This window comes from Kogia breviceps, chromosome X (genome assembly GCF_026419965.1).
Source record: "Kogia breviceps isolate mKogBre1 chromosome X, mKogBre1 haplotype 1, whole genome shotgun sequence".
Taxonomy (NCBI): domain Eukaryota; kingdom Metazoa; phylum Chordata; class Mammalia; order Artiodactyla; family Physeteridae; genus Kogia; species Kogia breviceps.
This window is the reverse complement of record NC_081330.1, coordinates 70,904,462-70,917,510: the sequence shown is the minus strand read 5'-3', so window position 1 is coordinate 70,917,510 and position 13,049 is coordinate 70,904,462. Positions and strand designations below refer to the sequence as shown.

At 37.4% G+C, this 13,049-nt stretch overlaps 1 protein-coding gene across 13 annotated transcripts in view; it reads right to left on the bottom strand.

Moving 5' to 3' along the window:
• Positions 1-13,049, bottom strand: part of PHKA1 (phosphorylase kinase regulatory subunit alpha 1) — a 143,335-nt gene that overhangs the window by 15,075 nt on the left and 115,211 nt on the right. For 5 of the 13 annotated variants that reach the window (XM_059050375.2, XM_059050379.2, XM_059050378.2 and 2 more), the window contains 7 exons: positions 6,441-6,597; positions 5,884-5,963; positions 4,389-4,467; positions 4,119-4,248; positions 1,518-1,619; positions 289-404; positions 112-159 (listed from right to left, as the gene is read on the bottom strand). In XM_059050375.2, coding sequence (XP_058906358.1) covers positions 112-159; positions 289-404; positions 1,518-1,619; positions 4,119-4,248; positions 4,389-4,467; positions 5,884-5,963; positions 6,441-6,597 — 712 coding nt within the window. The remainder of the gene's footprint in view (positions 1-111; positions 160-288; positions 405-1,517; positions 1,620-4,118; positions 4,249-4,388; positions 4,468-5,883; positions 5,964-6,440; positions 6,598-13,049) is intronic. The other 8 variants (XM_059050377.2, XM_067023611.1, XM_067023608.1 and 5 more) reach the window with 2 other exon arrangements.

The window sequence follows — 13,049 nt, the reverse complement described above, 5'->3', positions numbered from 1 at the left end:
AAAAGGAGAATCAAACAAGCTACTCTGTGGCTTATCTTATTTGTAAAAAAGCCATAAGCTCATGCATGTTTTATAGAACTAAAGGCAGATTAATCTTTAAAGGATCCCTACTTGTTTCACCTGACTCTCAGTTGAGATAGACAGTCTACGAAAGTCCACCTGAAAAATAAATGGCTCAAATTAAACTCAGAATATGGAACAAAATACATGATCTTAAGAAAGTCAGAGTCCAAAAGAATGTTCTTAAATATGAAAGTATCCCAGCTCAGTTCCCAAGTAGTATCTTACCTGCTTTATCTCACTTTTTAACTGCATGATCCCGGTTCGTTCTGGTTTGGTTGCTCCAACAGCACCAATCTCACGGATAGAAATAGCAGGGCTGATATTTGAATCAGTGGGACGAACTATATAGCATGACAGATTAAAGAGAAAAAGGGAGGATAATCAGGTTCAAATTTTTTTCTCCACCACATTTAAAAGATTTAGATGTATGTCCTCCTTTTATGTTAATAATAATAAAACCAAACAACCAACTAAACCTTGCTATTCAAAGTGTGGTCCACAGGCCTGCAGCATTAGCTTCACCTAGAAGCTTGTTAGAATTTTAGGCCCAACTCTAGACCTACTGAGTTAAAGCCTGCAGTTTAGCAAGTTACCCAGGTGATTCTTATGAACAGTAAGGCTTGAGGAACACTGCTTTATAACACTCTAAGGTCTAGTATCCATCCATCCATCTGACATTATATATTTATTTATTCTAAGTCTAAAAGTTAAGCATGAGAGATAACTCTTTTCATTTGCTCTGATTTTTTTTTCTGTATGCGGGCCTCTCACTGTTGTGGCCTCTCCCATTGCAGAGCACAGGCTCCGGACGTGCAGGCCCAGCGGCCATGGCTCACAGGCCCAGCCACTCTGCGGCATGTGGGATCTTCCTGGACTGGGGCATGAACCCGTATCCCCTACATCGGCAGGCGGACTCTCAACCACTGTGCTACCAGGGAAGCCCTGCTCTGATGTTTTAGGTACTTGATATCAAATACCACTACCAAACCACCAAGTGCAGGTGTAAGGTTAATTTGTGATAGACCCCTAAACGTATTAGAATTTAAAAGTGAAAGGATATATCAGGTGCACTGTAGCAGCTACACACACACACACACACACACCCACTATAAGTGCTACTGAATTATTGCCAACTGGAATACAAGAAAGTTTCAGATGATACAGGTTGCTAGTTGTCCTAAAGTAGAGTCTTAAGATAATGTAAGGAAATGTATAAAACAGTCCAAAACAAAATATGCTAGTAATCTACTGAACTGACATATCATTTAAGGGAAAAAAAGACACACAGTGGTTTCCAAATCTTGTTCCAGAAGACAGATTTGGTTTTAACTTTCATATACTGAGGTCCTATTTATTTGGGAGAAAAGTTCCTCTGATAAAAGAAAAACACTTTAAAATCAATGAGACATTTAAAACAAACATTCTGAAATAGAAATGCGGTGATTCAACCTTACCGCTTCGTTCCACGCCAAACTCCTTGCCACTGAGAATGTGATGCAGGAGGTTCTTCATGGCTGAAGGACTGAGATTCATCAGGCCATCTGTGGCTTCCTCAGCTACTCAGCAGAAATGTTAGAACAGAGGGATTTCTAATTGACCTGCCACTCTCACCCTATTTTTTCTCTATTTCCTTTCTTGCTTAGAATTTCTGAGTCACTTGATTGGAAGAAAAAACGCAGACGTAGAGAATGGACTTGAGGACACAGGGAGAGGGAAGGGTAAGCTGGGACAAAGTGAGAGAGTAGTATTGACATATATACAGTACTGAATGTAAAACAGATAGCTAATGGGAAGCAGCTGCATAGCACAGGGAGATCAGCTCGGTGCTTTGTGACCACTTAGAGGGGTGGGATAGGGAGGGTGGGAGGGAGACAAGACGGAAGGGATATGCGGATATATGTATACATATAGCTGATTCACTTTGTTATACAGCAGAAACTAATACAACATTGTAAAGCAATTATACTCCAATAAAGTTGTTAAAAAAATAAATTTCCAGCACCATACTGCCTAGACATTCATCCTCCAACAGATTCTTAATAATTTAAGGACTGATTATCCAGTTTATGGATTAACTAGGCCCTTGATTTCTTCTTCACCCCTCTTCCACATCATTAGGATACGCAGTAGAATCTTTATTTGAAAGTGGGAAGAAGAAAGGAGCACAATGGAACTGGAAACCAGTCGGAGAAAGAAATGATTGCATCTATGAAGATGGGCTAAAATAATCAAAACTTCTCTCCATCTGGAAATATGTGGATTTAAAAACAGAATAGATATGAATCTATGAAATTATGAAGAATATTGAGAAGACAACTTGAATTTGTTCATCAACATTAGACACCTATTATGAGTTCACTACATGTAGGTCATGATTTTAAGCAATGTTAGTACTAACAGGTATGACATGGTACTTGACCTTGTGAGGCTGACCAGCTATTTGGGAGAGACTGGACATGTAAACAAGATAAACAACAGTAAAACATGGCATGGCTATACTAAGTGCCAAATGAGAGGTATAGACAATGCTTTGGAAATAAGAGGAGACATCAATCTCCAAGGATGAGGACTGATAAAATTAGTGGGAAGTACTGTTGAAGTGGGAGGTAGAGGTCAGCCTATTGAGGGTCTTGAATATAAGACCCAGGGATCTTGACTTTATCCTAGAAGAAATAAATAGCCATGGTTTGATGAATCCACAGGAAAAAAAATATCTGTAATGGGCAATTAAGGAAAAGTGAAGAATGTTTGGGGATTTATCCCTTCTTGAGGTTTATTACTAAATAATCAGACTCTCATAAAACATCACTTGATACCAAAGCTTGAGAAAAAGTATATATATACATGTAATCTTATAACAATGTGCTGAACTGGTGATCATTTGGAATCACGCAGACTTGGTCTCAAATTTCACTATTTACCAGTTATGTAACTTTGGGCAAGTTATTAACCTTTCTGAGTTTCATTTTTAAAAAATTGCTTATTAGCTTTATTTAAATAATTTAAAATTTTAATATAATTTTAAAGGTTACTTTCCATTTACAGTTATTACAAAATATTGGCTATATTCCCTGTGTTGTACAATACATCCTTGAGCCTATTTTACATCCAATAGTTTGTTGAGTTTCAATTCCTTTTACAATCAGTAAAAGTAAGATAAAAATACCTTCTCCAGTTGGTTGTTGTAAGGATTAAATGAGATAATATATGTAAATATAAAGCAAAAAGTACAGTGTCTGGCATATGGTAGGTATAAAATAATCATTAGCTTTATTCCTTTAAAGGGTTATTTAAATATACATTATCTCATGTAATTTAGGTTAGATTCAAACCAATAAATTTAGCTACTTGCTAACAGCTCAATTAAAAGCCTTCTGGGGAAATTTAACTGAAACAATGGCTAAAATTGAGTCTTGTAACTGTGATTTTATCTTTGTATTCAATCCCTATCTCTATTACTTTGCCATTCTTGTTGAAATCAAATACCGAAGGAAAAAATTGTCATGCCATGGGGTCTCCCCATAATTCTGTGCTGCAGCTTCCAAAGGCCCCATCTATTCTTCTAACTAAAACTGCTACCTTGCCAAATATACCTATAGCTAATATCAAAAAGCCTTGTCAGATAAATATGAATAGAAATATTGCCTTTCTTTATTTGATCCTGATGTTGACTAGACAGAATACTGACACTATAATCAAACTGATGAGGTGACTCAATCTGACAGCCAGAGGTGGCCATGCCTGAATCAGAATCGAACCTAGTCTATCACACTTAGTTTGATGTATGCCTCGGATCACTCTAGGAGTTAGTAGGAATGTCATTGTGAGTGCAGAGTCCCTAGGAGGTGGAATTTTGAAGTTGACAACTAATATATAAATTTGTCATAGCAGTCCCTTAACTTATATAGAGACTGACTAACATGGGAACAAGACTGCTATATGCAGCTTCTGAGCTACTGATAAAAATCTTTTAGCTTCCTTTCCCTCCTGATTCAAAACTCAATAGAACTCTATTAAAAATGAATTCTGCCTCAAACAGTTACTTAATTGAATACCTGAGCATCGAAGGGAGTGGGCCAGTTCTGTTGCCATAACTTGTATGATCAGACCAATTCGAACTCGAAACATTTCAGCAAAGAGGCCAGGCTGAGTTCGCATATACATGGCTAGATATACCATTATTTCCTGTGCATGGAATGAATATAGACAAAAATTATGCCCTAGATCTCACAAGGCTTATTTTGTGGTCTTCAGAAATTGCCAGATCAATTGAAAACAAACTTTTAAATATCTATCACCAGATTAGGCTTTATAATTCTGCTCACCTGTGTAAGAATTGAAATGCTCATGTCCCCTTCACTGGCTTCATCTATCAGCTGAGTGAGTACTTCACAGGGCAGAGGTCTAAGGAAGAGGGCAGTGAAGAAAGACAAAATTCTGCAACTACTTAAAGCTAAATTTATTGAGAAAATAAAAAAGCTCCTCCCAAGTCCAAGTCAGTGTCTCAACATCTCATCATTATTGGTAGCATTCTGGTTCTTTCAGTCTTCAAAGTTCACTGCCTCCCCAAAGCACTCTGGCCCATAGCAACTCAGGAGAGCTCTGCTCTCCCATCTCTAAGCCTGGATTGCCCTTCTCCTTCCAAACTGTATTTAAAACTCACCCCATGACGTCCTTCCAGGCCAGTCTTTCATGGTTAATTCTTAACATTTGACAAGTAACTATTATGGCTAAAAAGTAATAAACTAAATCTAAGCTGTGCCTTTTGGAAGCCATTTTATTACTTTACAATCACATCTAATAGAGTTATACTGATTTTTATAGTTTCATCAGTTTACACACACACACACACACACACACACACACACACCCTCCTACACTTCTGACTCTCCTGTTGATACTAAGCACTCTGGGGGCATGGGGCATGCCATCTTCTTTTGGATTGCCCACAGTAGCCACAAAATTGATCTGACTTGTAATAAAAGGTTCTGTTTGCCAGGAGTAAGGTGTTATGGATTGAACTGTGTTCCCTCTAAGTTCCTATGTTGAAATCCTAATCCCTAGTATCTCAGAGTGTGACCTTATTTGGAGATGGGGTCTTTACAGAGGTAAGCTAAAGTGAGGTAATTGGGTGGGCCCTAATATGACTGGTGTCTTTTATAAGTGAGAAATTTGGACACAGAGACACACAGAGAGAGAAGAAATGTGAAGAGACTAAAGGAAAAAAACAGCCATCTATAAGCCAAGGAGAGAGGCTTGGAACAAAGTCTAGAGTATAGCAGATTTTTTGTGGGGGCTAATTCCAGTTGCCCTGTTTGTTTGTTTTTTGAATAAAACGTTTGGTAAAGTCAATAAGTAAAAACAAACAAACAAACAAAACTCTAGAAGAGCAAAATACATTTGAGTACTACTTCCTGTGAGCTTTCTCTTTTTTTTTGTGGTACGCGGGCCTCTCACTGTTGTGGCCTCTCCCATTGCGGACCACAGGCTCCAGATGCGCAGGGTCAGCAGCCATGGCTCACAGGCCTAGCCACTCCACGGGATGTGGGATCCTCCCAGATCGGGGCACGAACCTGTGTCCCCTGCATTGGCTGGCAGACTCTCAACTACTGTGCCACCAGGGAAGCCCGAGCCTTCTCTTTCATTTACTCATGTCCTATCACTACCAACATTCTCACATCGACTGTCCCTGATAGAAGCTCACACACGTAGGACGTTATCATCCATTTATAGATTAGGACAAAAGAATTGCAGTCAGTCCACACAGCTCCTTAAAGTCTCAGAGAAGCTTGATCAAACCCAAACAAAAACCATACTAACGCAGAGATGGTCTTCTCTCGAGGTTCTGGAGGGAGTCCCACTGTCAAATGTTTCTGGTGGGAGAGAAGGTCTGTGCAGGCCTAGGAATAAATAGTATAATAGTGTTATCCTTCCCATAACACCTCACATTTCCACGAAATTTTCTCTTTTCAGCCTAGAAACCTTTGCTCCCCCTTAACTTAATGGCACATCAATCTTTCCTCAGGAAATGCAATGAAGATCAGAAAAGAGGGATTTCTAGGAAGGAACAATGAAGTATTTTTATCTCCTAAAAGGTAGGAACTTTTAGCCTAGTATAAATTCATTCTTAAGACCTAGAATTCTCATAGTTTATTTATAACACCTCTATAAGTCTACAGCTTATATGTTTCAGTATTATATATTTGACATTCATAAACAAAAAAAGCTACCTGATAATCAGAAATGTTATGTGGGAAAAACAACATCTTAAGTGGTTAGATGCTGTGGTGACTGCTTTAGAAAACAACTGCAGAAACCAATTTTTAAAAAGCACCTCCATTTAGATTTGGTATAAATTCAAGAAGAATTTATAGTACCTCATCGAGTGCTTCCACCTTCTTCCTTAAGATTCCAGAGATGTATCGGATCAGGCCCCAGTGACGAATTTCTCCAACTTTGCTATAGAGCTCAGTAAGCAGCTCTCTGACTGTTGCACTCCCTTCATCATACAATCCAGTGTCCCAGTCAGGTCCTCTGGAATGTTAAAGGCAGGTCTATATTAATTATAAATAAAGCTACAGGCAACAATATTTTGTTTGTGTAATAGTGAATATGCCTGTTTTTGATAGGTCTCACTCATTAGGAAATGAATGTTATTTACTACAAATTCTCATAAAACTATTTTTAAGTCAGTACTGAAAGCCGAATACCTAGACAAGAATAAGTCTTAGTTTCAGTTGTGTTTTGACAAAATACATTCTTTTATCTTCTTAATGGGCTTCAAAGTAGCTGAAATTAAAGTCAAAGTTTTCATTTAACTACTGAAAGTTCAGAAAGTATGCTACACTTAGGGAACTAATGAAGAAGTAAACAGAATGTGTGCTATTAAAAAATATATATATATATATACACACACACACACATCGTATACATTATAGTCGTAAAAGTTCCTATAACACAAGTCAACTGTGAAGTACCATAAAAGATATATGAACTGCTATGAAATTGGGAATTTAATAGATGATAAAAGGTAGATTATTTCTTAAATGATGTTAAGACAATCAAGTAGCCATCTGGAAAAAAGTTGAATCCATGCCTCACACTGTACACCAAAATTCCAAATGTATCAAATTTAAAGAAGACTCAAATCAATAGAATTAGAAATGAAAAAGGAGATGTAACAACTGACACTGCAGAAATACAAAAGATTATTAGAGATTACTACAAGCAACTCTATGCCAATAAAATGGACAACCTGGAAGAAATGAACAAATTCTTAGAAATGCACAACCTGCCGAGACTGAACCAGGAAGACATAGAAAATATGAACAGACCAATCACAAGCACTGAAATTGAAACTGTGATTAAAAATCTTCCAACAAACAAAAGCCCAGGACCAGATGGCTTCACAGGTGAATTCTATCAAACATTTAGAGAAGAGCTAACACCTATCCTTCTCAAACTCTTCCAAAAGATAGCAGAGGGAGGAACACTCCCAAACTCATTCTATGAGACCACCATCACCCTGATACCAAAACCAGACAAAAACGTCACAAAGAAAGAAAACTACAGGCCAATATCACTGATGAACATAGACGCAAAAATCCTCAACAAAATACTAGCAAACAGAATCCAACAGCACATTAAAAGGATCATACACCATGATCAAGTGGGTTTTATTCCAGGAATGCAAGGATTCTTCAATATACGCAAATCAATCAACGTGATACACCATATCAACAAACTGAAGGAGAAAAACCATAGGATCATCTCAATAAATGCAGAGAAAGCTTTTGACAAAATTCAACACCCATTTATGATAAAAACCCTGCAGAAAGTAGGCATAGAGGGAACTTTCCTCAATATAATAAAGGCCATATATGACAAACCCACAGCCAGCATTGTTCTCAATGGTGAAAAACTGAAACCATTTCCACTAAGATCAGGAACAAGACAAGGTTGCCCACTCTCACCACTCTTATTCAACCTAGTTTTGGAAGTTCTAGCCACAGCAATCAGAGAAAATAAAGAAATAAAAGGAATCCAAATAGGAAAAGAAGAAGTAAAGCTGTCACTGTTTGCAGATGACATGATACTATACATAGAGAATACTAAGGATGCTACCAGAGAACTACTAGACCTAATCAATGAATTTGGTAAAGTAGCAGGATACAAAATTAATGCACAGAAATCTCTGGCATTCGTATACACTAATGATGAAAAATCTGAGAGTGAAATTAAGAAAACACTCCCATTTACCACTGCAACTAAGAGAATAAAATACCTAGGAATAAACCTACCTAAGGATACAAAAGACTTGTATGCAGAAAACTATAAGACACTGATGAAAGAAATTAAAGATGATACAAATAGGTGGAGAAATATACCATGTTCTTGGAGTGGAAGAATCAACATTGTGAAAATGACTCTATTACCCAAAGAAATCTACAGATTCAATGCAATCCCTATCAAATTACCACTGGCATTTTTTACAGAACTAGAACAAAGAACTTCACAATTTGTATGGAAACACAAAAGACCCAGAATAGCCAAAGCAATCTTGAGAACGAAAAATGGAGCTGGAGGAATCAGGCTCCCTGTCTTCAGACTATACTACAAGGCTACAGTAATCAAGACAGCATGGTACTGGCACAAAAACAGAAATATAGATCAATGGAACAGGATAGAAAGCCCAGAGATAAACCCACACACATATGGTCACCTTATCTTTGATAAAGGAGGGAAGGATATACAGTGGAGAAAAGACAGTCTCTTCTCTAAGTGGTGCTGGGAAAACTGGACAGCTGCCTGTAAAAGTATGAAATTAGAACACTCCCTAACACCACACACAAAAATAAACTCAAAATGGGTTAAAGACCTAAATGTAAGGCCAGACACTATCAAACTCTTAGAGGAAAACATAGGCAGAACCCTCTATGACATAAATCACAGCAAGATCCTTTTTGACACATCTCCTAGAGAAATGGAAATAAAAACAAAAATAAACAAATGGGATCTAATGAAACTTAAAAGCTTTTGCACAGCAAAGAATACCATAAACAAGACCAAAACACAACCCTCAGAATGGAGAAAATATTTGCAAATGAAGCAACTGACAAAGGATTAATATCCAAAATTTATAAGCAACTCAGGCAGCTCAATAACAAAAAAACAAACAACCCTATCCAAAAATGGGCAGAAGAACTAAATAGACATTTCTCCAAAGAAGATATACAGATTGCCAACAAACACATGAAAGAATGCTCAACATCATTAATCATTAGAGAAATGCAAATCAAAACTACAATGAGATATCACCTCACACTGGTCAGATTGGCCATCATCAAAAACTCTAGAAACAATAAATGCTGGAGAGGGTGTGGAGAAAAGGGAACACTCTTGCACTGCTGGTGGGAATGTAAATTGATACAGCCACTATGGAGAACAGTATGGAGGTTCCTTAAAAAACTACAAATAGAACTACCATATGACCCTGCAATCCCACTACTGGGCATATACCCTGAGAAAACCATAATTCAAAAAGAGTCATGTACCAAAATGTTTATTGCAGCTCTATTTACGATATCCAGGACATGAAAGCAACCTAAGTGTCCATCAACAGATGAATGGATAAAGAAGATGTGGCACATATATACAATGGAATATTACTCAGCCATAAAAAGAAATGAAACTGAGTTATTTGTAATGAGGTGGATAGACCTGGAGTCTGTCATACAGAGTGAAGTAAGTCAGAAGGAGAAAAACAAATACCATATGCTAACACATATATATGGAATCTAAGAAAAAAAAATGTCATGAAGAGATTAGTGGTCGGACGGGAATAAAACACAGACCTACTAGAGCATGGACTTGAGGATATGGGGAGGGGGAAGGGTAAGCGGTGACGATGTGAGAGAGTGGCAGGGACATATACACACTACCAAATGTAAATTAGATAGCTAGTGGGAAGCTGCCGCATAGCACAGGGAGTTCACCTCTGTGCTTTGTGACCACTTAGAGGAGTGGGATAGGGAGGGTGGGAGGGAGGGTGACACAAGAAGGAAGAGGTATGGGAACATATGTATATGTATAACTGATTCACTTTGTTGTAAAGGAGAAACTAACACACTATTGTAAAACAGTTATACTCAAATAAAGATGTTAAAAAAAGGTTTTAAAAAATCTCTAGAAACAATAAATTCTGGAGAGGGTGTGGAGAAAAGGGAACCCTCTTGCACTGCTGGTAGGAATGTAAATTGATACAGCCACTATGGAGAACAGTATGGAGGTTCCTTAAAAAACTACAAATAGAACTACCATATGACCCCGCAATCCCACTACTAGGTGTATACCCTGAGAAAACCATAATTCAAAAAGAGTCATGTACCAAAATGTGTATTGCAGCTCTATTTACGATAGCCAGGACATGGAAGCAACCTAAGTGTCCATCAACAGATGAATGGATAAAGAAGATGTGGCACATATATACAATGGAATATTACTCAGCCATAAAAAGAAATGAAACTGAGTTATTTGTAATGAGGTGGATAGACCTGGAGTCTGTCATACAGAGTGAAGTAAGTCAGAAGGAGAAAAACAAATACTGTATGCTAACACATATATATGGAATCTAAGAAAAAAATGTCATGAAGAGATTAGTGGTAGGATGGGAATAAAACACAGATCTACTAGAGGATGGACTTGAGGATATGGGGAGGGGGAAGGGTGGGCTATGACGAAGTGAGAGAGTGGCAGGGACATATATACACTACCAAATATAAATTAGATAGCTAGTGGGAAGCTGCCGCATAGCACAGGGAGTTCACCTCTGTGCTTTGTGACCACGTAGAGGGGTGGGATAGGGAGGGTGCGAGGGAGGGTGACGCCAGAGGGAAGAGATATGGGAACATATGTATATGTATAACTGATTCACTTTGTTGTAAAGGAGAAACTAACACACTATTGTAAAACAGTTATACTCAAATAAAGATGTTAAAAAAAAGTACTAAAAGAGATATGGGAGAACTATTTTATAATTTCAGAGTTTAGGACTTTTAAACTGTGAACTATACACCAAAATCCATAAAGGAAAGATCGATACATTTATATATATATATATGTATATATAAATATACAAAACTCTTATTGCAAAAACCACTATAAGCAAAGTCATAGGACAAATTACAAACTGAGAAAAATATCTGCAATTCATAGGCCAATTTTCCTAATGTATAAAGAATTCCACCAAAAAACAGCTAGAACTCATCAATGAATTCAGAAAAGTCACAGGATACAAAATTAATATACAGAAATTTGCCACATTTCTATACACTGACAATAAACTATCAGAAAGAGAAATTAAGAACAATCTCATTTAAAATCAAATCAAAAAGTATAAAATACCTAGGAATAAATCTAACTAAGGAGGTAAAAGACCTGTACTCAGAAAACTATAAGACATTGATAAAAGAAATTGAAGGTGACATAAGCAAATGAAAAGACATACCGTGCTCATGGACTGGAAGAATTAACATTGCTAAGGTGACCATACCACCCAAGACAATCTACAGATTCAATGAGATCCCTATCAAAATACCAATGGCATTTTTCACAGAACTAGAAAAAATTATTCTAAAATTTGTATGGAAACACAAAAGACACTGAATAGCCAAAACAATTTTGAGAAAGAAGAAAAAGCTGGAGGAATCATAGTCTGTCTTCAGACTATGCTATAAAGCTGCAGTCTTCAAAGTAGTATGGAATTGGCACAAAAGCAGACACATAGTCCAATGGAACAGAATAGAGAGCTCAGAAATGAACCCACAATTATATGTTTAATTAATGTTCAACAAAGGAGACAAGAATATACAATGGGGAAAAGACAGCCTCTTCAATAAATGGTGCTGGGAAAACTGGACAGCTACATGCAAAAGAATCAAACTGGACTACTTTCCCACACCATATACAAAAATACAGTCAAAATGGATTAAAGACTTAAATGTAAGACCTGAAACTATAACAATTCTAGAAGAAAACAGACAGTATACTCTTTGACACTGGTCTTAGCAATATGTTTTTGGATATGTCTCCTCCGGTGTGGGAAACAAAAGCAAAAATAAGCAAATGAGACTACCTCAAACTAAAAGTTGTTTTTTTTTTTTGCGGTACACGGGCCTCTCACCCCTTTGGCCCCTCCCTTTGCAGAGCAGAGGCTTCGGATGTGCAGGCTCGGCGGCCATGGCTCACGGGCCCAGCTGCTCCGCAGCATGTGGGATCCTCCCAGACCAAGGCACGAACCCGCGTCCCCTGCATCGGCAGGTGGACTCTCAACCACTGCACCACCAGGGAAGCCCCAAACTAAAAGTTTTTGCACACAGAAGGAAACTGTCAACAAAACAAAAAGGCTGCCTACTTAATAGGAGAAGACAACTGCAAATGATATATCCAATGAAGGGTTAATAACCAAAATAGACAACTCATACAATTCACATCAAAAAAATAATTAACAATCTGATTGAAAATGAGCAGAGAATCTGAATAGACATTTTTCCAGAGAAGACATACAAATGGCTAATAGGCACATGAAAAGATGCTCAATATCATTAATCATCAAGGATATGCAAATCAAAACCACAATGAGATATCACCTCACACCTGTCAGAATGGCCATCATCAAAAAGATAAGAAATACCAAGTGTTTGTGAGGATGTGAAGAAAAAGGAACCCTCATGCACTGTTGGTGGGAATGTAAATTGGTGCAGTCACTACGGAAAACAGTATGGAGAGTCCTCAAAAACTTAGAAATACCAACAAGGACCTACTATATAGCACAGGGAAGTATACTCAATATTTTATACTAACCTATAAGGGAAAAGAATCTGAAAAAGAATATATATATATATATATATATATATATATATATATATATATATATATATATAAAACTGAATCACTGTGCTGTACACCTGAACTAACATGACATTGTA